The sequence below is a fragment of the Oreochromis niloticus genome, linkage group LG7 (assembly GCF_001858045.2).
Source record: "Oreochromis niloticus isolate F11D_XX linkage group LG7, O_niloticus_UMD_NMBU, whole genome shotgun sequence".
Taxonomy (NCBI): Eukaryota; Metazoa; Chordata; class Actinopteri; order Cichliformes; family Cichlidae; genus Oreochromis; species Oreochromis niloticus.
The window spans coordinates 19,075,422-19,103,397 of record NC_031972.2 but is presented as its reverse complement, the minus strand read 5'-3'; the positions used below and the strand labels follow the sequence as shown (position 1 = coordinate 19,103,397).

Genomic DNA, 27,976 nt, shown 5'->3' with positions numbered 1-27,976 from the left:
TTGAACTATTTCAGTGCTGTATTTCCAGAAAACAAACCAAAAAGAAAGGAGGGACACACTTAGTTGCTCCTATTATCTTTTGGGCTACAAGTGGGGGTTACATTTAAAACGACGACTTATAATCGCTGACACGAGGAGAACAGCACGATGGAGCAGCACCTGTGGAATACTAACTTTCGTGGGGTAAAAGTAAAAGCTGGAAAATGAAGGCAGGTGGTCCTGAGTGTGAACTCAATTTGAATTTAGTTCACTAGATAACTAAATAAGGAAATGAAACAAAGCTAGCAGCCCTCACAGGAACTGTAAAGGGTGTGGGTTTAGGAGAGGAAACACTCACTTGGCACAGCCCTACTAGCATGGCTAGATTCGTAGTGTTTCTCTGGAAATACAAGCATGCATTCAATAAAAAACAACCAAAGAAACAGGTCTGTCACTAAGTGCCAAGAGGTTTTTGAGTTCACATGTCTCTAAAAACAATGCATAGTTTTGGCTTTGTCCAATTTTGGCACCTTTGTTTTTTCACCATTTGTACAGCAAAAGTACAACATCGTGTGGTTTTGTTGTTCTGTGGCTTAGTCAAGGAAACACATACAGCATTTTTGACGTTTCCGCGCAAACACAAAACACACATTTTCATCTACACAAAGCTCAAAAGATTGAGACACACACAGAGAAGACAATTGGCGCCCTTTGCCTTCAGTATTATATAAATGTTGTTGATAGCTGGCAGGCACCCACTCGGTGAGCTCGGTACTTTAATTCTCTCTGATCTTAATACAATACAATTACAATACAATGTTTACATGCTGGGAAGCACTTCCTGTTTAGTAAACAGGCGTGCTGCTGAATATGGCTTGTGCATGTGTTCAGACGGTCCACGTGCCGGGCTGATAAATGAGTTCTCACTGCCAATGTGACACTGCTGTGACAAACAGATACCAAGCCAGGCCGGTCCCTTCGCCTCGGGGTGATTTTGTGTGTTTGTGAGGGCGAGCTCATTTTATGACAAGGACACAACCTTCCCTGCCCTCTGCTTATATGTGTGAGAGTGAGATGGGTGAATAGAGAGAGAAAGACAGAGGGAGGGTCATGACTCAACAACAGCATAAGCACATGAGTGAAACTCCTCATCTTGCCTAAATCCTCCCAGCGGGATTTAAAGCGCACACACTGAAAGTCAGTGACTGCGTGTCAGCACTTAATTACATTACACGTAGTCCAACTTGAGTACGATCCACGGTGTCCATTGGTCATCGCGTGGCTTTCCGCGGAGCAGACGGGCCGCTTATTGCCCGAGAGAGGTCGCTGGGTTCGCAGCATGAGCGGCATCGCCTTCACTACAAGCCACAAGCTGAAGCAACTTGACATCCAAGTTCTCTGAAAATGCCAGCGTTATTTTTAAGCTGGTGCGAAGATCTAAGTTGGATCCGATTTGTTGTCACCTTCACATTCAGCATCCACCGCCCCCGCTCCCCTCCACCCAGCCGCCTGCTCTTTGCTCGGGGTAAACGCAGATGTTACCCGTCACATTAATTAAACTCCGCTCCTATGTGGAACAGATCGTGATTATTTACATTTGTGTTTGCCTGCTTTCTCACGTGAAAGCAGCTGATGTGCCGGACCAAGTCTGGTGGTATACACCGTATGATGCTTGGACTCTGAAACAGCAGCAGCAGCCTAGTGACCTTTGTGAAATGCACGAGCAGATCAGACTTGAATGCAGATTATTTCTTTAGTTGGTGCTGAACACACAGAGACTGTGGAGGGGGCGGAAGGAAATTGCAAGATGCTTCGAAGAACTGGAAGTAAAAAACTGTCTACACAACCCATATTTTTTGGGGGATACCCTTGATAAGGAAATGACCCCCGTCCCCCTCCTCCCTTATTGCCAAATTCAGCCTCTTTCTTAACGCTTTTGCAAGCAGTTTCAGTTCGCCACCAAAGCCCGTCTCAAAGATTAGCACTTAAATACGCATCATTTCATCGACCGTCGATCTTTAGCTGACCAGAGCCACTTCCTTATATGGGTGTGTGGGGGGGTTCGTGCGCCAGCGGTGAAATAAAAAAAGACGGGCCCCACATTTCTGCAGCGAGAGCTAAGGAGAAGTGGGTCATCTATATGCCAACTGAGCATCAAACTCGCATGCCTCCTGCTCTGCTTTTGCAGCCTCGACAGCAGATTGGAAAAAAAAAAAAAAAGAGGCAGAGAGGAAGTGAACAAGTGAGCGAGTGGGAGGAGGAGCACTGGTGTAGATAAAGATTAGAAGTGATTGAGGGAGAGCACGGGGGGAAAAAACAAACAGAAAAGTCTGTTAACATAGAAGACAAATGATTGGATTAAATTAGATGGAAGGCAAATTAATGGCAGCAGCAATAAAAACGCGATACCCGTGAGATGACAAAAAGATTGCAGGAGAAAAAAATAAAAGACAGACTGCTGTTTTCATCGACCACTTATTAAAAGTTATTTCCCTTCTTATTTATAACAGATATTGATTGCTCAATGTGAGCAATGTGATAAGGAGGAGGCGAGACAGGATGGGTGGAAAAAAAAGATTTGAGAAGGGAAGGAAGTAAAAGGGGCCCTGAGATGGTGTAATATCGCGAAAAGAGAACTTGTTTTCTGCTACTGAGCTAAAATAGTAAAGGTTTGAGCAAAATAAGTGAAATGAGGTCAGCTGTGGAGTTTTTTATGCTCAAGTTGTTATTGCATGTTTATTTTGTGTTTATGTGTGTTTGCTGCTGATGAGACTCGCCTCTCTGTATGTCCATCTGCACAGAGCATCTCCCCTGTTGCATAAAGCACTTGAAACACAGCTCAGCTAGTTAGCTCAGTTGTGTAACTGTGTCTGCGCATAATGCCAGTTGCATTTGTTAAGACAATAGATTCAGCAGGTAAATGAAACCCACAAGCCAAGATCTGAGACCCGAGTTTTTCCTCTGTGCTGTGGTTCCTGTCCTAAACCCACACGTGCCAGCGCCAACAGTCTGGAAGGAACGGGCATGAGTTTACCACATACTGCATTGCACTTTGTTTAAGGCTAAGAAGTTCGCAGTGGAAAGCAATGTCAATGTAAGGCAGCATGGATTGAATGTCTTGCATGGTTTTTTTTTCTTTAAAAAGTACTAAAATCTAGCATGTCACCCAATGCAATTTGTCATGTAGAGAACACAGCAATAACATCAAATACAATTAAATACGCTTGTCTTCCAGCCCATAAATTAAAAAACAAAAACAAAAACACAACTGATGCTCGTTCATGACCTCTGTGCATATCCACTTGCACGCGCACGGTCATGGAAATACTTGAATCCGCCCTGGACTCCCAAACCCTACGTCGGTTGGCTCAAACAATTATACAGTACTGTAAAAAACCCCAAAATGCTCTCTTTCGTTTTTGCAGTTTAGCACAGTGAGACCCGACCAAGTCTGAAGGTAGAATAGTTGCATTTTCTCCGGTTTCAAAAGTGCCTTTAGAAAGTTTTCAAGCCCGTACCTCAAAGCAACAGCTGGTCTTTTGTTTTGTTTTCTGAGAGCTGGTTTCATTTTCAAACATGAGAGAATATAGAGACAGAAAAAAAGAAGAGTTAAAGCAGTGAGAGCTGGTGAGGAGCAGGAGTAAAAGAAAGAAACCAAAGAAAATGATACTGTTAAGGTATCCAAGGCCAGTCAGTGAAAGTCAGAGGGAACACAGGTCAGTATTTAGGTGGGATGACCACCACAGGGTCACCAGTCTTTGGCCGCCACATCAGCACCTGGGCGTCGTTGGCATTGGGCTTGACCATGGCGTTGGGGGGGATGGGCTCATTCTTTCCCAGAATCTGTGGCTGTTCCTGGGCCACGGGCTCTTTCAGAACGGCCCTTTGACCCAGCGGCTTCTCAGGGTCCACTTTTATGTCAAGCCGCATCCTCCAGCGGATCGTCTGCAGGACCAGCGTCTCTGAGGTGGCCTGATTGATGGCCACGAGCCAAGTCGTGAAGCTCTGGTCGCGGAAGATGCTGCTGAGCTGAGGCACGTTGCTGTCGCTGACGGGCACTCCCCAGGTCACGCTGGGGTAAAAATTGTCATTCATACTGACAACGAATTTGCTGTCCTTCTTGGTGGGGCCTATGACGGTGCAGGTTTCAGTAGTGTTTCCGTACCACGGGTAGTTGACGCCGTCTGAGTCGCTGATGGCCTGGATCTTGCCGTCACGCAGATCAGGGAGTTCCCAACTTGACCTGGAAGTTAAAAGGAGGCACAGATGAGGATTCACAGACACTGATCCTTTATTTAAAATCATTTGTTTTTGAAGGGAAAACTGGATGTAAGCACATGTAAAATGTTATGTAATAATGCTTAACAGGGTATGAAAGACGCAGCACAGTAATCTGACCTTTTACCTTAGGTCATTTGACCCCTTTAAAACACTGATAAAAATGATGAAGAACAGTAAATACACAATAAATGGAACCACAAGTGTGGCCTCCTCCTCAGTTGGTAGATTTTTCTGTCTATCTACCAAACGCAGGACAGGAGCAACAAATTGGATCAAAGTCTCACAGCTAGATGCTTCCAGCAGTAACGTCCCGCTGAGCTGGAACCCAATACAGTGATGAAATATTTTGACATGCACAGCGGGCGACACCGAACGACTTAAGTGACCCTGCACCTCTGCTCTGTCCACCTATCGATTTTCCGCCCGCAGCAGGAAAAAGATTACCTTTCGTTCAAAGAAACCGAGGCTCAGCAGAACAGAGATAACAGTGCGATCACCAGCCCACATGACTTACTAGCCTGCTACGCCTGGCCTCACATTGTGATTTATGAATTCACCCAGGGGGGTTGGTGAGATTAGCATGTCAGGCATGCTAATAGCAGGCCCGTGTGTGTCTGTGTGCAAATGTGCATTTCTGTTCTGAAGGATCCCTTCATCCTCTAATTCGATGCCTCCCAAACATTTTGCAGCAACTCTCCATTTTGTCATGAACTCACACATTTCCTCAATTCAAATTATTTGAGACCTTCTGTTGAAAATTCTTCCAATTCATCATTTATGACTGCATGATTTACGGTAAACCTCAAGCTTGTGTTTCATTGAGTGTAAAAAAAGCACATGTATCAGAGGAGGATTAACCTAGAACTGCGGGCTCATCTACACGCTGAGGAACTTTGATCACGCCTGGGGAAAGCACTGCAGAGATAGGGCTCACTTCCTGTTTGCGCCTTCACTGCCTGCTTTGTCACAAGCAAATGGTCTCCCATAGGTCGAGTTTGTGACACAACCGCAGACACGCTAAAATGATTCACCCACTTCTTTTTTTCTTCGTTCTTTTTTACACCGTGACTTGTGAGCATGTCAGTTTCTGTATAATGTTACGTGTGCAAGATGATAGATACAAATATCTAAATTATGATCTATATTTGGAAAGCAGAAGAGTTTTAACACATAACTCTCTGAGTTAACGTGAATAAAGACAGACTCTGTTTCCCAGACATAGATTGAGATGAGTGTTAGACTAAAAACCTAGTTTCAAAGGAGAAGCTCACTGGATTTAAACGTTCGGTCTAGCCTTAGGCCTAATCCATGTCTGAGAAAATGGCTAAAAAGGTGTAAATGGCTAAAAGTATTACAGAAATACTGAATGTGTGGTGATAGATAGGCAATAAAAAAAATGTTTAAAGAAATGGATCAGTGGAAAATTGAGCAACTTGACCAAGATACTGAGTTTAACTGTATGACAAATTCTTTGCAAAAACCCCCACTTTGAGTATGCAGTAAATGACATCTGGTTTATTCACTTCTGATGAATGAATTGTGTGGTGTTGCAGAAGAGGTAGTTTAGCGCATGTGGCAAGGCTTGAAAAAAACAAAACTGTAAACCGCTGCTGTCATGAAGATAGTTGTAATTCCCTGTCACCTAGAATTCTTCCGGTCTTAAGCCTCGTATGCTGCATGTCAAAACTGAAAGCTGCCGACCAAAATGTGTTCTAAATAAGAATCTATTTAAAACTATTTACTATTTATATGAAAAGTTAAAGCTTTATGGCGAAAGAAAGGATTTTAAATAAGCTTTTTTGAGGATTTGTCCGTGCACTGCAAAGGTCTCATCACAACTGTGAACAAAAGCAAGCAGTGAAATTGCTTATTTCCTGTTTTTGCACCTTTGCTCCCACACTCGTTTGCATGTTGCGGGCAAATAGTTTGGAAAGCAGTCTGTTTGATTTTTTAAAAAAGAAAGAAAGAAATTATAAAGACGCCCAGGAAATGCTTATTTTTTCCCCTCCCCCACGGAGACTGAAGACTAGGAACAAAAGTAAAGACAACAGGGTGTCAGAGCAATCAACGAGATAATTGCATCATCATTGAGCGTCACCGTTTTCTGTGAAAATAAATGTTCCTCCCATGACTGTTTTGTTCCATATGCAAAAGGGATACAATTTCTTTCAAGACATAGCTATAACAAATTGGATTTTTGTTGTTTTCTTTGTGCATGTCTGTTATGTTTTTTTTTCTAAATACACACAAACTGTTCAAACTCGATAAACTGCGCCTCGTTAAAAGCCCATGGGTGCACGGGGGAGAAGTGATGGATGCAAACAGAATCCCGAGCACATCATCCAAAGCCGGCAGAGAAATCAGCAGCATTACCATCCTCGGCTGTTCTGTCCAATTACAGTACACTGAAGTTTTATTAGCATCAAAGGAGCTACTTAGTATGAGAGTCTCAGCAGCGGTAGCAGACTCATCTCTTACAACCTAAGTGTGCCTTTAAAAATGTACATAAGGAATAGGCAGCCTTTTCTTTCATTGTTTGTCTTTGCAGGAAAGAAATGCTTAGCGTTCCTAACGCTGGACAGTGATTTAAAGTCAATGTTCGAACGCATGAGATTCAAGGATTTTCCCTCTGTAAACACTGCTGTACATCTGGGTGTGCACATTCTAACACCCCTATATACAGCACAGTGCTATATATACATATACCATATCTGTTACAGTCATGTAGGGTAATTCAAGTCAAGAGTGCATTTACTATACACTCACTGGCCACTTCATCAGGTACACCAGTTCAACTGACCATTAACGCAAATATCTAATCAGTTAACCACACAGAAGCAACTCTGTGATTTTAGTAGACATGGTCAACACAATCTGCTAAAGTTCAAAGTGAGCAACAGAAAGGGGAAGAAAAGTGATTTAAGCGACTTTGAAGACTTTGAACATGGCATGGTTGTTGGTGCCAGATAGGCTGGTCTGAGGATTTATTGATAATGGTCTGAGAAAAAAAGGAAAAAGCAGTGAGTGAACGTGTCTCTTTGATTCCAGAGTTTGGAAGAATAGCCAGACGGCTCTGAGCTGAGGAAGGCCATAGTAACTGAAATAACCACTTGATACAATCATGGTTTGCAGAAGAGCATCTCTTAATGCACAACAGGTTGAACATGGACAGCGACCACACCAGGTGCCGTTCCTGTTAGCTTCTAACTGAGGCTCACCAAAACTGGACAATAGAAGATTGGAGAAACATTGCGTGAACTGATGAGCCTCGATTTCTTTGCAACATTTGGGTGGGAGGGTCAGAATTGGAATCCAATCCAATCCTAAAGGCAAAATGTGTCCAAGCTGGTACTAGCATAGTAGAACTAATGAAATGATTGTGAGTGTACGCTTATGTGGTTTCTGAGAAGACTAAGAAATGTGGTAAGTGGAATTATATATAGTCATGATATCAGACGTTCATTACCAGTAATGTCAAAAACAAAATTTACCAAAATGATATTATCTCAACAGCTATGGAAAATGTGAGAAAACCATAAGGCCATCAGCGTCATTTATTTTGTTTTCTGTCTGTTGGGGACAGCGAGCTTGTTAGTGACTGTTTTTGTCTTTTCGTGGTGGGAGGTGACAAACGCAGGGGTACAATACCACCACTTATATGCTGCGTAACAAGATAGTTACAGGCGCTGGATTAAATGATCATAGATGTATTCGCATGTCATCTATGTTTCAAACTACCACAGCCATTCTCATTACTGGTATATTGCGAAAAACTTCTTTTTCAAGTTCAGCATTTTTAAATGCATGCATGTTTTTGAATGTGGGTTTTCTTCTCAGCATGTATTTTTATACCATTATCTAAAAAAAAGAACTTGACAAAAGATGGAAAGTGTAAAATCTAGCCAGATAAAAGGGCCAATAAGACCCAGTGAGACTGAGTTTCAGAAAGTAATTGGGCTCTGTCCCCCTCTCTGTGTCACACAAGCACACACACAGGCCCGTACTGGGGTGTGGGGTGTCCGGGAGGGGACTCTAATCTTAGTCGTGCAGCACCCAAACATCCTCTGCTGCAGTGTCTACAGATAAAGCACACAGATCGACTTGCGTTTGCCTATCACATGATACAAGACAAACCCTACGTATGTAAACACTCGTTCTGAGAAATAAAGGAAATTAAAGAGCGAGCGAGACCTTTTTATAGTCCCTGGGTGAGATGAGCACAGTTAAAAGCAGCATTTGTTCATGTTTGCTTTATTAATAACAACTGATGAAAAAATAACTCCACTCCACTCCAAGCAGGGGGCATCAGAAAGGTTACAGCAACTATTATTTCTCATCAGTGTCCCACACTCATACATGTGTAAGCTCTTGAAGGCGTTTGCAGCCTGCAAGCATATGCTTAAAGCCCATGTGTATGGGGACAGTCGAGCTATTGATTATTAAAACACACTCACAGCCACTCACAGTTATCTTTTAAGTTCTTTAAAACTGATGCTAATATGTGACGTTCTGCTTGCATGACGCACACTTGTGCCCTTGCTCAACTGGGAGAACCACATGCAACCATGGGCTAGTTTCACTACTGTGAAATATTACCTCTAAGGAGTAATTTTAACATTATTTGCAATATAAAACAGAAACTGAGATATTCTTACCATTTAAACCACAAATTACACAGGAATTAAGGTTCTGGCTCTGTTGGGTGGCTGGCACTGACTCTTTCTGCTACTCGTCTTTGCCCGTACTTAAAGAACTCAAGCTCATTTGCTTATGTTAAACTGGTTAAACCTTTTACCTAGACGTCCTTTCAGTAACTGTTCCTGGCAGATTTTTTGATCCAATTAAAGTCTTCCTACGTGGAATCTTCACATTTTCAGGATGTAAGCACTCCCAAAAAGTTGTGTTATAACAGTGTCAGCTTCCAGCCTTTTAATTTTTTAATTCTCTTTGTCACATCTGTAAGCTAAATAGTTTCAAGTTCTGAGCTTTTGCTCAGACAAAAATAAGACAACTGTGAAGCTGTGATTGTTTCCTCGTGTTGGGGTCATTTCGTACATTAGAAACCACATTTAGTTCCCTAACATTTGTGAGCATTAGATACTTTCTTTGTGGTTTGTCGTGGATTAAATCTAATAGAATGGCAAAATAATCTGAATAGTTTTTGGAAACCAAGCTCACAGTTGGCTAACTGGAATAAAATTAATTTAATTAAAAGTAGAAGAGCCAATATTGACCAAAAGTGTCTATAGCAAAAATGCCACTTACAACCTAACTCAAATGGCTTATTTATTCATCAGCTGGAACTCTAAAATGATGTCAGAGGTGATTTTTTTTTTTTCATATTTGAATCTCATCCACGTGTTCAACGCGCTGTCATCCCTTACACCTGACCAAGCAACAACAAGATCCGAGGATACTCACATTCCTTTGTCCCCATACGTGTTAAAGAACTCCATGTGGTTGCAGGCTTGGATCCAGCCGATGGTCCACGTCTCCTTAGCTGCTACTGGTGGCACCAGTATTCGGGCGTTCGCTCGAAAGTGAGGCGTCCGGTAGCGCAAGACCACGCCGGATGTCTCGTCGATGCTGGTGGGATTGGAGTCGATGGTAGCGTTCAGCTCCAGGATGACGATGCTGTCTCGGAAACTCTTGGGCTTACATCTGATACTCTGGATGCAGCCCATTGCATTAAATAGCAACACAGTCCACAAGAACGTCCAGCAGTCTGGAGGAGAGGAAAGACGCATGGAAACAAGCAAGACAGTCACCACAGTTGGCTCCACGTCATGTTTCCCCAACAGAGAGAAGAAAAAATAGTTTATCAGCACAAAGAAAGTATTTATATGAAGCAGTGTTTCTCACGAAAAGCCATGCATTCTTTTTCTTTTATCCAAAACTACAAAAGAAGGCAGGCCTAGAAAATCTTCGCAACAGAGCGCATGCTTCCCGGTGCGTGAACGCAACTCCACCAAAACCGGCTCTGGCACCAGAAATGTTCTTATCCGAGCACAGATGTTTTCATGCTGCCAAAGTTACAAGACACTGCCACACAAAGTTCTGGCCTTTGGGCAAAGTGGGTCCATTTGGAAAGGTTCGTGTCATTTATGAGCTAAATAATTAACACACACGCAAAAAAACCCCAAAACAAAAAAAAAAACTACTTGTGTTACAGCTTGGCATCAGATTCTCCTTTGCGTGTGCACTCAAAAGATAACCCTGTGACTGCGTCCAGCTGGTGACGAGAATCCTAATCACAAATATTGGAGGTGTTCGAGAGTGGACGCCCACAGTTTAAAATGCCTCTAGTGTAACGCGGAGCAGCCGAAAGTCCGTTTAACAAAAGCGTAAAATGTTCCACCAAACTTAAAATATCGGCTTCAGTTTCTCATAAGGAAAAGTGTACCATTGAACGCTACATCTGCGGAACAGAGGTTCTCGCAGTGCAATTACGAACTGAGGTCTGTTTCTTTCTTTCCCGTTTTTAAAGCCGACATAGCAACATGCAAAAAAAAAAAGAAGAAGAAGAAAAAAAAAAGTCTACCTATAAAACAATTCACTGGAAAGTCTCCAGTGAATTGTTTGGGGCGAAATCCTGGAGAAATTCAGCGTAAACGGCGGCTCGCACAGTTCTCCGGTCACAGAGGTAATTCCGTTATCTCCTTCCACAGCCGATCCCGTTATTTATTTCTTCGCCCCCTTCTCTCCCTCTTTCCTTCCAACTGCAAACAATTTCAGCGTCCCGTTAACAGAGGTAGCATTTCTCCGAGCGCTGACAGTCTGGTCGAGTTTGAGACTGAGCACCGCAACATCCAAAAGGACGGCGCCGGGTCAACTTTTGCGACCATTCCACGGGATCAGGTGTCAAACTGAATAAAAAAAAATAAAAATAAAATATAGATACAAAATATGTATAATGCAGCTCTGATGGGAGAAATTCCAACTGTTACATAGTTCGACCGAGCGGACAGCTGCAGTGCTCCGAGAGATGGGATGCAGTTCAGCCTAAATTCCTGCACAAGCTGTCATTTCTCCGCGCTCGTCCCATCTCTGCCTCGGCAGGTTCACCCCGACACGCATTGGTCTATCTGAGCTGCCTGGGAAGCAGCTTTTAGTAGTCTTCTTGACGACACTTCCGCTCCGCGAGTGTTGCAAGCATGCTGGGAAATGGAGGCTAAAGGGTCCTCATTTTGAGAAGGTTATAATTATAACTGATAACTTATAATTAGTAAGTGATTTTTGAGAGCCTAACCGAGCCCCCAAAGGTAACTTAAAACGCGTGTCCGCTGTCTTTGGATGGTATTGAAAATTTGGACACAGACAAATGAAATCATCTTTGTGGGGTTTTTGGAGAAGTCTTTCCACTGACTAATCAATGGATCGCAGTCACCTTTAGATAAATTATAAATGATTGATAAATTTTGATTTATTTATGTATTTTGCTGTTGTGTGGCAGTAGCAGCCAACAAATAGTCTGATCGGTTCGATAAATACTGTAAAAATGTAGGTTGTGTGTTCATCGCTTTGTCTTTTTGTTTTGTTTTGTTTTGGGTTCTTTTACCATTTCTGAACATTTGAAATTGTTTCCGTGGTCCTCCATAAGCCCTGCCCCCTGTCTTTGTGTGTAATAAAGCCGAATGCGGGGTTTCTGTGCGTCCTGGCGCTGTCTGTTTAAGCACCTTGGAGAACTCCGCTGTCCGCACTGGAGCGCAGCGCCGAGGCTGAATCGGGAATCGTGCGTAAGCTACGTCAAATCCGCCAGGAACAAGCAAACGCTGCACTGCCTGCGCTGCGCTGCCTTGTCTTTTCCCTTTTCTTGTCGACGGTTTGGTGATTGTCAACTTTCCTCTGATTTTGCGCGAATCGCTATATACGTGAACGTCTCTGTATATCGGAGAGGATTTAGAGAGATGTGCGCGCCCCCGTGTTCCCCCTTCTTCTTCGCTCGGTAAGATGACAACGCCGTGTCTTTCGTAGTCTCTTTACACAGTATTTTTCTTTCTTTTTTTGTTTTAAATTTGAGCTTGTTTTCCACCAAAAGCACGCGCAGTGAGGCACCTGTTCGTGGTGTATCGGTGCGTAACGAAATGCTCATGTTGTAATTTTTATCTCCGTGCTTTAGATCGTGTTTCTCTGGATTGTACGGAGCAGATGCTATTCAATACACTCTTCCTCCCCGCATGGCATAAACACCACGGACAACGTGCATTCCAGCGTGTCTAAATATATCTATTAAGGCCACAGTAGGTGGGGGAGGAGTGGTGTAGGCAGGGGAGGGGAGGGGGGTTTATCCTGGGACATTTCACTGTCTCGCACCACTTGCATTATCTTCTGGAGATTGGCAATCGGTTATTATAGCCACAGAAGAAAACTTGGCCCCAACACCCCCAGTATGCCCTCCAGTGTGAGATCCAGGGCGCGGGAGAGAAACAGCATCCTGAGCAGACCTGAGTTTATGTCCCTCAACCATCAGCCCCTCTGTAGCGGCGGGGGCCCCGCTGAGAGCCGAGGCAGCTCAAGGCGACTGGGTCAAATCAAGCACCAAACAAGCCAGCAGAGTGAAGAACCTACCGACAGAGGCAGCAGGGACAGAAGAGAGTCCACCAAAATGCCAGAGGAAGACTGCATGCAGCTGAACCCTTCCTTCAAAGGAATAGCAATGAACTCCCTGCTTGCCATTGACATCTGCCTGTCCAAGCGCATGGGGGTGTGCGCCTACACGTCGTCCTCCTGGGGAGGCTGCCGCTCCATGGTTGCCCTGTTGGCTCTCACGGGGCATGGCATCACGTGGATCATTGGCACTATCGTGTGTCTCACACGGAGTAATACCCTGGCTGGACAGGAGGTCCTAGTCAACCTGCTGCTGGGTAAATGCCGCACCACACTCACCAATCTCTGTCGTTCAGTACCCAAAATGCACCACGCAGCCATACCTGGCACCCACAGTGACACAGTGTCTTTGCCGCTTCTGTCCTTCTCACACTTGAAACCAGCCAGCTGTGCCAAAAATGAGCTTGGCAAATGAGTTTCAGTGTATTCGGCCTCCCAGTGCAGGGGCTTATTGACAAACAAGTGTGGGTGACATTTTCTGAAGGCACATTTCACAAGTGTTTATAGACCGTATCTCATGTGCTTAATATTACTTGAACTGCTGCTTTTATAGTAGAGCACTGACAATATCAACATTTGATACCTTTTCCCAGTTGTCAATAAGCAACAGAGAGGAAAACCTGCAAATTCAGAAAGGAAAAGACAAAATATCACCTAGTCTCATTTTTTTTTAGTGAAGTCACAACTGCGTATTGAGGTTCCTATGCAGGCAATGTAACCTTTTCATCATTTTCTCATCTAGCAAATCTTCAGTTTTCCGGTTTGGATTTAACTTAACAGTATATTCAAATCAAACTGGTAACACAGCACAGTCTAATACAGTCAAAGCAGTCAATCATTCAAGCAAAAGTTGCCTTTTGCAGTCCGTTTCTGTCAAATTGCATCACTGAGTGATTCTTCAGAATCTTCTGAACCGTCTTTATTAAAACATATGAATCTGAAATCTGTGGGCAAGATTCTTTCCACTGCACATTTTCTGGTTTCTATTTGTAGTCTGTTTGTAGTTCGAGTAGACTAATCAACTGACCAACCACGTCTGAGGTGCCTCTGATTGCATATAGAGATAAACTGTGCATGGCAAGAGCAAAAGAGAGACTTCATCTGCTGAAACTCAACCTGGAAACTGCCTTTCTTTGATCTGTCTGCATTCGTTGGAACAGGAAGTAGACAGGAAGTTCTTATTGTACCAAAAGCCCGGACAAATTGACCCATGCCCCCAAAGGCAAAATCAGCAGACATACATAACAATAACAACTTTTTATGTATAGCACTTTTTAAAACAAACAGTGACAAAGTGCTTCACAATTCGGATAAAAACACTTAAAAAAGTCTAAATAGTTACACATGCAGACACAGAGTCAACCCCACAGGCTTTCATTCATTCCTACATACACACATGTTAGCAGAACAGAAGGTCACAGATAATGGGCAGAAGATTAAAGATCTGCAGTTAAGAAGGGCAGTAACTGCTGAACTTAGAGGCTTTGAGGGCTGTGATTTAAAGGGCAAAGGAATTAGATGATTAAGTCCGGAAGTAGAAATTTGATGAAAATGAGACGGTTTGCTTCTGTGCCTTTATAATTACAGGGATTGGTAAAAATGGCAGCATCAGTGAAATATGAGGTTGGTGAAATACTATGACTGGGTCTTTTTGTTTTAAAATGTGATCTTGGTTTATTAAAACGGATAATGGGCATTGAGTACGACTGAACATAAGGCATTAGAGGAGCTGGTGACAGCGCTATGAACACAGGAGGGCAATCCGGCGTACTCAGTTGGAGAGGCCTGAAAGGGGAGCTGCTAAATAAAACACAACTAATCATTACCAGACTAGCTGCTGTCGTGCCAAAAAGTGATTTCTGCTGTTTCTGTGTGTTTTTCATGTATAATATTGTTGTTTATAATGGCAAATAGGCTGTAGTAAACAAGATTAAGAAAGAGGTTATATATAAAATTAAAAAACTGGCTGTTTTGAAAGCGTCTTTATGACTCTGACATGACATTATAATCTATCCAGTCCTTTTTGGCTAATTAGAAAATCTTTATGGAACTATTATCTTATATTTGTTGTCATTTCTGCTGCCGTCTTGGCCGGATCACTCTTGAAAGGGACATTTCTATCTCCAGTGACACTTTTAACCCGGATAAATGCAGGATAGAAAAAAGTCACTTTGCCAAAAACTGATTTCAGCTTCTGCCTTGTGACAGGAATTTGCTCTGTGGCCCAAAATAATTTTATATGTTAGACAGATTATATACCAACAAGTCATTTACAACAGTTTAAATACTTCTCTTTTCTTTTTTTTCTCTTTTTTTTTTTTTGCCAAATAGGGGAAATCAGTTTTTGGCATGACAGATTAAGGCTGTGTGTTCTTACGCAAGAGAAGTGCATAGTCCTTACTTTGTGCCCAGAGAGGAGAATGCTGTAACTGTAGCATCCTACGCCGGGATGAGGTCCGTTTATTTGGCTTCATGGTGGGGTGGCCGGCCGCTCTGGTGTCATCAGCCACCAGTGGTGGGAAAGCTGCAGTGTTTGCAGGCATTGTTTCTGGGTCCACACCCGCTTGGCCGTCCACATGGAGTAAGTTGTCATCAGGCATTGCTGTGTAGCAGCTGGAGAGGTTCAGGCTGGGTGGAGAAACAGCACCACTCTGATCCCTCAGGCAACTATGGACCATCACTTCAGCCCGGGACGACTGATGGGTAGGTGTCGAGCAGGAGGAGGGCCGAGGACCGGTGACAGTGTCCCACAGCGCAGTGTCCTGGCCGGCTGCATTGAGTGAAACAGACTTTTTAGTTTGACCATGCGTCACATCTATGACGCTGGACAACAGTGAGTCTTTCATATCAAGTTCTTTCAATTCGAGACCCTTCAAATATCCTCTTTTGAAGTTTTTATTTGTGTTCATGAGCAGTTTATCAACGTTTCCAATCAGGGCCGCCATGGTACAGTGGAACAGTATGTACAAACAATGCAAAGGCCCAGATTCCTAAGAATGGGTTCACACGTTGTTATTACAAGTCCTGTTACTGACTCAGTACTGGGTTATTGTTTCCATTAGTAACTACATAAAGCAGTACTACAGCACATTTAATATTATCCTGCAGCAAAATTTTGATCTCACTACATCAGTTTAGAATTTTCTGAAAGTCTGGGGGACCTGTGTGTTTGCTTGTTCATGTGCAGGCACGCACACATAAACACAGTCCCAAACACAGATTAAAGACCAAACAGAAATACAAATCTTGTGTGGCTGTAGCTGCATTGAGCTCTGAGTGGGAGCTATTAAATCTCTGGATTTGGGACACTGTTGAATTGTGTTTGGGACTTTTTGTTTTTTGCCCTAAGTGCTTGCTCAATATTTGTTGGTTCCAGGATAATTTCTGGTCTATTGAAGTCTGTCGGGAGAAAATACCCCAACATGGTCAACAGTGGGCAGAGGAATTAATGTTAAATACTCGCTGAAAGTATGTTTTGTTTTTATCTATCGGGGAAACTAATCAGCCATGACTGGTCTGTCGGGATTAGTTTGATTCAGCCCACTGTTGCAAACACGTGGTGCTGCACAGTGTAGAAATGTTTCTCCTTTAGTTTTTTGAAAAGTTGTTTTACTGGCACGCAACCTGGGACCTTCTCAAAGACTATTAAACATGTCAGAGACGCCAAAAAGCGTGTCTTAGCTGTGGAGGGGATTTTCCTATTTTCATCAGGTGTGGTTTATGTGTGTGTGTGTGTGTGTGTGTGTGGCTTTGTTTCTCCTTTTAAAGTACTCAAGTTTATTTCATGTTACATTATCATCTATATGGTTCTGTTAAGCATGCGGGTAAGATTGCAACATTATCTTCAACATCCATTTCACCGCTATTACAAGGATGAATGAGAGAGAGTCCGGTGTGCTCTGAATGACCATCTCTCTGTGCTGAGGCGGAGGCCTGTGTGCAGGGTGACAGTAACAAACAGACAGGATTAGGTCATGCTCACCCAGCTGCTGTCTCTAATTAATTTTTCATCATGCTTGATGGAACAGATAGCTCAGTATTTAGCTTTATGTTTCAAGGGGCTTACCTGTGTAGCTCTCCTTCCCTTCTTTTTGTCTTTTGAGAAGCAATAAATTAATGGTGTTTTTTAATGTTAATCACATGTAGACAAAGCATTTGTGAAGTGTCACAGTGTTGCGGCGCAGGGGATGTCTGTTTGAGATGAACATATGAGATATCGCTGGTTTTCACAACGGAAATTTCAACAATTTTTCCACTTTTAGCTGTTTAGGTGGATTCCCCAAAGTTCTCAGTTTGATTACCAGCTCGACCTTCACTATATGTCACCCTCCTGCTCTTTTGTTCTTGTATTTCGTGTCTTTCTCCCATTGTACTTTCCAATAAAGGCAAAAATGGCACAAAAAACGTTGTGCCTCCATACCGCTCCCTCCAATACAAAAAAACCCGTATATAAATACATGTAACCTTCCTTGTTGAAAAGTAAATGTGAACAATAGCAAACATAGCCTTGAGAAAAATGGCTTGCTGTGGTCATTACTGTGTTTTACATCTATGTAGAGTATATACAGCAGGACTATAAGTGCATGTGAGCTGACTAACCACAGTGTGTATGTTAGAATACGCAACAGACTGACTACTCCTTCTGTTTCTCAGCAGCGCGTAGCAGCCTGACCTACTGTCTGCTCACGCCTGCTACATTTCCTAGAATCGGAGTTTCCACCCTCAAACGGCAAATCTGAGTTCATCACCTCAAATCTTAGATGACGTACTTCTGAAAACTAACCACAATGCTGACCGCAGCTTTGCAGACAATCTTTCACGGCAGGAGCACGGAGAAAACCTTAGTTTGTCTGCAGTAACAGCAAACCTTAGAGAACCTCAGTCGCACCGAGACTTGTGCTTACAGCCGATACGATGCGTCACTGTTTGGCTGCAAGCACCGTCCCCGTCTGCTGAGATGGCACAATGGGGCCGTGCAGCAAAGACCCCGAATGTCCTTCCATTGCACCTCTACTCAATATCAGTTGGCATCTTATGCCTCATTTTATTTGAACTATAACAAAATTTTACCTCCCAGTTGGTGATATTTCCAACTTGTAGGCCTTTGAGGTACTTTTTTTTCTCTATAACCAACACTAAGCGTCAGTATTGTGGGATATATTATTGCTTCACTAACAAAATGATGACACCAATTTGATGTCAGTCACATAGAATCAAGCATTGGTACCGTGGATGTTTTAGTGTGGCTGCTTATGAAAGGTCTTTTTATCTGCGTTTTGATTCCAGGCTCATCTTCGATCTGTCAAATGATTTTCTGTCATATTTTAACACTCATTGTTGGTTTTCTGTGTAAGAGCTGGGAATCATCACACTGATCAAACATCTTTAGAGTCTCATCAGTGGATGAGGCAGCAGACGAGGTCCTAGCAACTGGAATTCCCCCTTCTAAAGTTTAGAAAATTCAGTAAAAGGGACCTGTTATCTTACGCCAAAACAAATCTGTAACAAGCCCAAAAAGCAATGAAGCCACAAATTGCAAATAGACCGTGTGAGACCCTGTAGGGCTTGTAACTGGGAAAAAATTCACTGCATGAGTGTAAAATTTAAACAGACTAAATTCACTGTGCAAAACAATTCGGCTGATTCTGAGACAACTTTTTCAGATTTCGTTGATTTTACATGCATCGACACATTGTATCGCCTTTAAAGACCTGAGATTGATATTGAAAGAACGGTCCCTTTAGGATAGCAAGTATTAGAGCAGTATAGCTAATACCTCAGACACTTGACAGTTATTTAGCGCAGGCTTAGTTTAGTGAGTGTGAAGATGGCTTTAAATGGCTTTATAGATGGTCAGAGTAGAAATATTTTTGGGGAGTGCTGTGGAGTTATAAAAGGCGTCTCCGAATGTCTGGTATGTGGAGCAAATGTTACTCACTGGTTAGTACTAGTCACCGAAATATCTACTTACACATTTACTGCAGTTTACAGCTGTTTTATGTGAAGACTACCAAATGGACCAGTAGTTTTATAAAAATGATTATTGAGTTGATTTCCATTTGATTTTACTTTTATTTGAAGATTTTTAAAGCTATATCCATCCTCATTAATCATCTCACACCTTAGAGATATCCAGTTAGGGGAGACAAAGTAAAACCACTCACAGTGGTTGTTTTTCCGCAAAATGATCACTTTTACCTTAAAATCAATGTACATATCACCAGTAACACCTTTATACTTCTTTAAATATGGTTTCAAATGAGGACTTTTACTTGTACCATAATGCAAGTCAGGTACTCCTTTAACCATTTCCTTTGACTTTCACTCCATATTCATACTAACTGTCTGCTTTCTTTATTTCATGATAGCCCTCATCCTTGACGTGATGACCGTGGCTGGAGTCCAGAGATTGGTGAAACGGAGAGGACCCTGGGAGATGACGCCGAGCTTCCTGGACTGCGTCGCCATGGACGTGTACTCTTTCCCCGCTGCCCACGCCAGCCGAGCCGCCATGGTCTCCAAGTTCTTGCTGTCCCATTTGGTGCTGGCTGTGCCGCTTCGCATCCTGTTGGTGCTGTGGGCCTTCCTAGTGGGCATGTCCCGGGTGCTCTTGGGCAAGCACCACCTAACAGATATGGTGTGCGGCTTTGCGCTTGGCATGCTCCATTTTAGCCTGATGGAGACGGTGTGGCTCTCGTCAAACACCTGTCAGACTCTTATTTCCATAAGCACGCTGAGCTGGAGCCCCTTTTTCTGAGCTTTTTACTAGCACACATGGCTTGTTTGGTACTTTAACCTTGCAATATCAAACACACAGACGGGTGACAAATTAAAGGAAACACTTGCTGCCAGAACAGCCTTAATGCACCTCGGCTTTGTTTCAACAAGTCTTGCATTCTTCTGTTCATGATGAAGGCTCAAGTCTTTGGGTTTTTCCTTTAAATTGTCACCTATGCGTTGGTTAAAGTTGCAAAGCAGGTTTTCGTTGCAGGCTGCGAGCAGGAACCCACTAATATTCGGATCCAGATGCTGACTTGCATGCAATTCCTAAACCAGGAAGCTCGCAAGACCTTCATAATGCTTTACAAGTTCTAGTATGACACTGCTTCATAGTTTTAACGAAACACTAACAGCCACAAGCAAAATAAAATATCTGCAGACTGGCTACAGGTTTTCTTAAAAGTGTACATGAAGGAAAAATGGTTTGGATTTTTTCAAAAGACTTTAATTCATATTCATTTATTATTTAACTTCTATCAAGGACACCAAACTCCATGCGATCTCATTTTTTCTCTCTTTTATTTTAGGAGAGTTAAACACAGAAACCACAGCCGAACACTGAAATTTAGAGTTAGACTGTATTGTTGGATGTAACATTCAAGTATATATGAAAGTAAGGCAGTTTGGATAGTCTACATTGTTTATAAGTGGCATGACTGTTAAATTTGTGTATTTCTTTTGCTGATATGTTTATCATATTTGAAGATTTTTTTTTTTTAATTATGCTGTTTATGTACAATTATCACCCAGAATTTTTTTTTTCATACCCTTTCAAGTATAATTTCTGTCAATGTGCCATTTGTCATTTAATGAGTTGAAATCATTTTTAAAGCTAATATTTCTCCACAGCGCTTTCATTAAAGGTCTTTAATGATTCATTAAAATCTCTACATCAGCTGATCATAAACTGTTTATGTCAGTGAAACTGATTCTATGCCTCACTAAAAACAAGTGCATGTGTGTGAGAACATATGCATACGAAGCAGAAGCAAACATTGGTTTGAAATATCAGCTGTGGACATGTTATGCCTTTTTTTATGGCTTAGAATGAACTCTGCCGTCATTTCATTGGTTTAGTATGATTAAACAGTTTAGTGTACGCGAGTATGTGCTGTACAGGGATCTGTATATGATGTTTTTACTGTTGTTCTATCTCAATAAAATGAAACGGACCGTTAGGAAAATGCAAATGTGTTTTATTTAGTTTTGGTATGAGGATGCCACTAGCTGTCCGAATTTGTTGTTTTCATGTATATGTGCCTGTGGGTGTTTGGGATTGCTGCTCCATTCTGTCTGTGATTAAAGATTCGGGCAGATCTGTCACAAAAAGAATGTGGGAAAAAAATTATTACAATTAATAGGATAAATGCTGTTTTCTGTTTACCAGTAGCTTATTTGTCTGCTCTTAAGACAACCTTCCAGAAAAAGTAGTTTTAATTACTTCAGACTTCACAAGGATTGTAAAATGCCTCACAGCTCAAGAAAATTAAGTTATGGATTTCCATAGGGATGTCATACAGAGAGGGCTATTCGCCATTAAGGGCAAATATTTTGGTGGGATTTTATGGTGTCCTGCCTTATTTAACTGTGATCTTTACAACATTTCTTTCCAGATGGGGTGGAGAATTGGTGATATTTGGACGGCTTTCCACAGATGCTGACTGGTTGACAAACGGGCTAGCATAAAAAATAATAATAATAATAAAGTTAAATTTAAAAATACAGTATGAAACATATATATATATAGAGTGGGTGCAGTGGACATGTTTCACTCTTTTTCAACCTCACCTCTTTACATGTTACAACTTTACTCTTCTCTGTGAGTTGCTGATGGATCAACAACAGCAAAAGCATGAACAGCCCGCAAACCAGTTATACCAGTCAATTTTGCACACTGCCTCCATCCACAACAGATGAGATGGAGATTGTCAAGATGACCTGCTGACATTAAAACTGAGCATTAGAATTTAAGTGATTTTAAACATGACGTAGTTGTTGGTGCCAGTCAGGCTGGTTAGAGCATTTCAGTTAATCTACAAGGATTTTCCTACACAGCCACCTCTCTGGTTTACAGAGGATGGCTTGAAAAAGAGAAGATATCCAGTTAGTGCCAGTTCAGGGCAGAGGAGAATGGTCAGACTGCTTCGAGCTGATAGGAAGGCAAAATGACTCAAATGGCCACTCACCACAGAAGAGCATCTTGGAACGCACAACACGCCAAACCCTGAGGCAGCTGGGGTACAGTAGCAGGAGACCACACCGGCTGCCACTCCTGTCAGCTTAGAAGAGAAAGTGGCACACAGGCTCACGAAACCAGACAGTAGGAGGCTGGAAAAACAAAACAAAAACAAAACAAACTTCCTTGATTGGATGAGTCTTGAGTTCTGCTGATGACGCACCACGTCACAAAGCTCAAGCTTCTCAAACCGGTTTCTTGAACATGACAGTGAGTTCACTGTACTCCGATGGCCTCCACACTCGCCAATCCAATAGAGCACCTTTGTGATCTGGTGGGACAAGAGATTCACATCAAGGATGTGCAGCCAACAAATCTGGAGCAAGTGTGTGACACTGTCATGTCAATATGGAGTGTAACTCCCAGAACTGTTTTCCAGGGGGTGGCTGATGAGTGTGCATAACATGGGCACTGCAGCCTCCCATCAACCTAAAATTACTTGATGAAAAAGAGATTTCATTTTTAAATTAATTTTTCCTGTATTATTACAATTATAGATTAAAATGCTCTGGCTGTATGGCAGGCCACAGTCTGCCTTTAAATATTAATGAAGTATTTAACAGTATAATAAACTCAATCATGCAAAGCCATGAAATGATATTGCATGACTGAATATGCAACATAAATTAATATTCTAATTTACACAAATTAAATGGGACCAAAAATAGACAGGAATATCCAAGGTTACGCTTACTCGACAGAGTTTTTATCCAGAAAGCAAACTTTAATGTGCCAATTCAGACTACTGTTAATACTTCATACCCTTATAGCTCTCCTGTCACACTGTTCTTACCTCAGAGGATTTTTATAGGAAACAGCACCAATGCGATGGAGTGCGCTGTGAAACTAAAAGCAGGAACAGAAACTGATTTAAAAATCAATCAGATTCTCACCTTAATGTTTTTGGAACTGAGGATCTATTGTGAAACTACATGTGCTATTTGAATATTTAACGGACAGTTTAAGACAGTAAGTGTTGTGCAGAAGACACAGAAATAGTCTCTTGGACATATATGTTGATCATAGGTAAAATGCTGTCATGCTTCAGTGTGTAACTGTGAATGCGATACACTGAAGGATCAGCATGGGAATTAAAAACAACTGCGGTGCGATAGGCCATAAAAATAATACTGCAAGGCAATATAAAGAAGCTATGGGGTCATTTGCAGCTTTATGCAGCTTTAATAAAAAGTAACAGGTTAGACAGGTGCTCCCTCTAGAGGAATCTTCTTGACTACACTCCAGGACACCATGTCCAAATACACAGTGGGCTGTGGTGGAATATAGTCCAACCTTTTCCTAATCACCTTTCTTTGACTGTGATGGGAAAGGTCAGGAGAAACGATTTAAAGGGCTTAGGAAAAGAGAACTGTGGTGCTCAGAGAATCTGACTTTGCTGAACACGACTGTGCAGACAGATGGACTACAAAAAGTGCATCTCAGATTTGATCCCAGGAGTTTTACCACATTGTGCCATGCAAGGACAACCTGGTGAAGGTGTACTTATTATCTTTGTGGCTTGTACCCCACCCACACACCTATCCTGAACCCTAATGCTATGTTAGCTTTTTATGTATTCATAATATTAATTCACACACTCGGGCTTGCATTTTTATAGGTTTACTGCTCACTCATAGCTTTATCTAGCTCACATCTGCACATATTGCCACCTCTGAGCCATCAGTTAACCTAACATGCATGTCTCTGGACTGCAGGAGGAGAACAGAGCATGCAGGGGAAACCTGCCCCATAAAAAGGGCTCCTAACTGAAGGTTTGGAGGGAGATTTTCAAATACGAAAATGGGCCGAATACCAAAGTCTGCTTTATACCATATTTTAAATTTGAATTCAGTTTTATAGATTTATGTTTCATATGGATCTCATTCGAATTTCTGAGTTTCAGAAACTGCCTTCTGCTGGAAGAATCCAAGAACTCGTCAATGAATATCCGCGATCCATGATTATAAGAACCAGCTTCTTGGCAGCAGTTCAAATAGCAACTCCAAAAATTCAAATGATCCCAGAAAGAGTCAGAGATTTGTGCATCTCTCCATCCGCTCATATGGCATAACAAAGTTATGGTGTGATGACAGAGACCTAATATTGTGCATGTGGAATGAGTTCCCTCAACGGTTTGAATTAAAGTACTGCATTATCAAGCAGGACAGCCCAGTGATGATCATGCACTACTGATCCAGTGGCCTCAAAGGGATTTTTATTTCCTTTGGTGATTCAAAAGGATTTTTGTCTGTGCTCATCTCCCACAATACAGAGGCGCATATCCTTTAACACTCTTAAAGAATCTCTCTTAAGTTTTTTTTGTACATTAGGATTCCCATCTTCATCAGTGTGCACAGCATGATTCAATTGATTGCTCGATCCTCGCTGTTCTCACCTGTGTTCACCAAACCCAGCATATCTAAAACAGTCTTTAAGAACCGATTCTTTTAAGAGCGTTGCACGTTTGTTGAAAGCTCTTCATCATTTCCGAGGTTGGTGACTGGTGGATCAGATATATCACTGCGGTTGTGGCATCCAAACAAACCAACATCCTGCAAATATAAATTAGAGGGACACCATAAACTCATCACCCACATCATATACAGTTGCACTGATCAAACTTCAGTGATTTCATTCTGCAGTTTGAATTTACTTTTCTGGTCTAAGGGTGACTGGATCTGGGTCCGGTGTCTGTTACTACTCAAACAATGAGTTATTCCTGTCTAAGAAGAAGACAAAGATCCCATAATAAGCACCTGTGTGTGCACTCTGTTGCAGTATTTTTAAGCAAGTTGCCTCCATTTGATAAAATGGCGTGATCACCATGTGGGATATCTTAACACCATGCAGTTCAGCATCCCTCCAGCATCCTGTGTTTCTGAAGCACAGTTTCTCAGCAAGGGGAAGTGGAACTTTAACAATGGAAAAGAGCTCAATCACCAGATTGTTTGTTTCAGGAAACAAGTGACTGCTTGACTGTTTGACAATTGTTTTTGACTTTTACTTATTAAATGACATTTGCTATTATGGATGTGCCTGAACCCGGAGTACTTATCACATTCAGCAAAAGGAAATATTGTTATCTGGGATGGTGACAGCACGGAGGTTCTGCATTATATATCCGAATCCATGATAAACTCCTGAGCATGGCAGGAAAAAAGGAGGAGGAGATACGGGTAATCTGCCCGCTGAAAATGTCAGAAAAATATCTCCATGCATGTCTGAGACGGGGTCAGCCCTGATACTATAAGTTAGTGTTGACAGAGCCATCAGATGGCTACATCTCTGGCCAGTCAGTGTGGCAGTGCAAAGGGATGGGGCATATATTGGGGCTTGTGTGTGAATGTCAGACTGTGGACAAACGTAGGTTGCTGTGTGGGCTTTTTTTGGAGGAGACCAACGGGAGCACAATGATACCCAATTCCCACCCCAGGAAAATGCTGATGAAGAGGAAAAAGACAAAAAAAAAAGGCAAAGAGGAGGCAAAAGTCTCTCAAACTTTAGAGTTTCCAGCAGCACCCCAATCATCAATACCAGACTTTACAGAGGTCTTCGAGAGAATAAGTGAGAAATTACATATGAACACAATGCTAATATTGAAAGTCATGATGTTAAAATGTTGAATATGAGAATTTTTTATGCTATTATTGTTTTTGTTTTTTGTTTTTTACAGTAATCGCCAACAATCTGTCTAGAAGCAAGTCTTATCATTCAGCACCCATCATAAAACACAGTTTGCAGACTCTGTCCCAAAGTAACATTTGAAAAAGCCTCGGAAGCCTTTTTAGATTTGTAGTCAGGAGTCTCATTGCCGTGTCTCTCTTCATGTTCTTTTAAAGATGGTGACGGGCACAGACGCAGCGGCTCACTGCTCCTCACGTTCGGTGCTTTATTTTTTATATTTTCTACGTGTATATGTGTGAGTGTATGTGTTTTTTACTAATCTACATCTAGTAGAGTCTACTTACAGTCGTCAGGACCGCTGTGCAAGGAACATACGACTATCACCACTTCCACGGCATTCCGGAGGACATAATAAGAACTCCAGGGTCTCCGTGGTTGGTTCTTCCCAGCGGCAAGCCAAAGAGGAAACGTAAACAGAGGAGGCAAAAGCGTGGCTGCAGGGCGGGCCCGCTAGCACGGCTAAAGAAACAACCATTTAAGCCATCGCTTTTGAGTATCTCCTCTCCGACGTAGTCAGCGAGTGTGTACGGGACAGCAGCTCCTACTACTCACAGACTTGACTGCAGCCATCAATTCCGGACTCGGCTATTGAGTTAGCAAGCCGCACGGTCCACCATCACGACAGGAACCTCCGGTAAGAACCAAGGAGGGGGTTTAAACATCTACATCAATGACAGCTGGCGCAAAAACACAAAGGCTGTAGACAGCCACTTTCCCCGGATTTGGAATATTTTACTGTGAAATGCAGACCATTCTACATACTTCGCGAGTTTACTGTCGTCATGGTAACGGCCATGTGTGTACCACCAGATGCTAACGCTAACTCGGCCATGGAGGAGCTGCACAAGGCAATAAGCAGTCAGCAGCAGAACTCCCATCCCGACGCAGTGCACATTATAGCTGGGGACTTCAACCATTCTGACTTTAGGTCAGTATTCCCCAGATTTGAACACCATGTTAAATGTGCAACAAGGGGGAAAAACACACTGGATAAAGCCTACGGCAACATCCAAAAAGGCTACAGAGCAACCCCTCTACCACATCTAGGTTTGTCAGACCACATGTCCATGCTGCTGGGAGTTCAGAACTAATCAACTACAAACCTGGCAATACCACATTGACTGAGGGCAACGTGGTGCTTGCGGAGGAGCTGAACCACTTCTTTGCAGAGGTGAAGGGACTAGAGGCAGCAGCAGCTAAAACATCAGACGGCAGCAACAGCCCAAGCCTCATGGTGCAGGAATATGACATGAGGCGCACACTGAGGGCAGTGAACCCCAGGAAGGCCGTCGGTCCAGATGGGGTGACCGGAAGGTTTCCAAAAGAATGTGCAGACCAGCAGGCTGGGGTCTTCACTGAAATCTTCAACGCTTCACTGTCCCAGTCCTGCAACCTGCCATGCCTAAAGTCGGCCACAATTGTCCCACAGCCAAAGCCTACCAACATTTGCAGCCTCAACAACTACTGTCCAGTTGCTCTAACACCCGTTATAATGAAGTGCTTCGAGAAACTGGTCCGACGTCACATCATGTCCTACCTGCCACCCACACTCCACCCGCTCCAGTTTGCATACAGAGCTAACAGATCAACTGAAGATGCCATTGCTACAACGCTCCACACCACCATCTCTCACCCAGAACAACCGGAGCGTTACGCCAGGCTGCTCTTTGTTGACTTTTGCTCTGCTTTTAATACAATACTCCTGGACAGACTAAAAGTAAAACTGCTGGATATCGGACTTCCTTCTACCACCTGCCGCTGGACCAGAGACTTCCTCTCAGACCGTGTACAGAGAGTTAGAGTGGGGCCTTCTCTTTCCTCAGCCCTCAGCCTTAACACCGGCTCTCCACAAGCCTGTGCACTAAGTCCCCTACTGTGCACTCTGTACACACATGACTGTGTTAGTTCCCACCCAGACAATGCAGTCATTAAGTCTGCAGATCTTCTCTGGGGGAGACGAGATGGCATACAGAGCTGAGGTTAAGAGGCTGTCAGATTTATGTGTAGACAACAACCTGGACCTCAGTATCACCAAGACTAAAGAGCTGGTAGTCGACTTCAGAAGAAGGAAGTCTGAGCTGCAGCCTGTCAGCATCATTGGGGAGTGTGTGGAAAGGGTGTCCATTTTCAAGTTCTTGGGTGTGCACATAGACATGGAGCTCAAACACCTCAGCTGTTTTAAAGAAGGCCCAACAGTGTCTCCATTTTCTGAGAATCCTCAGAAAAATGTACCTGAAGAAGGAGCTGCTGATCGTCTTCTACTGCTGCTCCATTGAATTCTACCTCCCTGGACTTTTTTTTTCGGGGGTAACAACAATAACAATAATAATATTGATAACATGGTGCAATAATAACAATGTGCAATAAACATACACTTATTCTTCTTTTTGTTACTTAAGCTAATTTACT

At 42.7% G+C, this 27,976-nt stretch overlaps 2 protein-coding genes across 5 annotated transcripts; one reads left to right on the top strand and one right to left on the bottom strand.

Moving 5' to 3' along the window:
- Nucleotides 1–24,429, bottom strand: fam78ab (family with sequence similarity 78 member Ab). 4 transcript variants are annotated; one of them, XM_025909388.1, is made up of 5 exons: nucleotides 24,279–24,429; nucleotides 21,834–22,154; nucleotides 15,269–15,637; nucleotides 9,682–9,985; nucleotides 1–4,222 (listed from the first exon to the last, which is right to left on the bottom strand). In XM_025909388.1, the coding sequence occupies exons 2-5, from the start codon at nucleotides 21,844–21,846 to the stop codon at nucleotides 3,697–3,699; spliced, it is 1,212 nt and encodes a 403-aa protein (XP_025765173.1). In that variant the 5' UTR covers nucleotides 21,847–22,154; nucleotides 24,279–24,429; the 3' UTR covers nucleotides 1–3,696. The 4 variants fall into 4 exon arrangements, with proteins under 4 accessions (XP_025765173.1, XP_025765174.1, XP_013132882.1 ...); XM_025909389.1 differs by having other exon boundaries at nucleotides 21,834–21,975; nucleotides 24,279–24,428; XM_013277428.3 differs by lacking the exons at nucleotides 21,834–22,154; nucleotides 24,279–24,429 and having other exon boundaries at nucleotides 15,269–17,319.
- Nucleotides 11,841–20,831, top strand: LOC100692831 (inactive phospholipid phosphatase 7). The gene is made up of 3 exons (XM_005459472.4): nucleotides 11,841–12,205; nucleotides 12,380–13,124; nucleotides 19,236–20,831. The coding sequence occupies exons 2-3, from the start codon at nucleotides 12,650–12,652 to the stop codon at nucleotides 19,622–19,624; spliced, it is 864 nt and encodes a 287-aa protein (XP_005459529.1). The 5' UTR covers nucleotides 11,841–12,205; nucleotides 12,380–12,649; the 3' UTR covers nucleotides 19,625–20,831.
- Nucleotides 24,430–27,976: the final 3,547 nt, after the last annotated feature.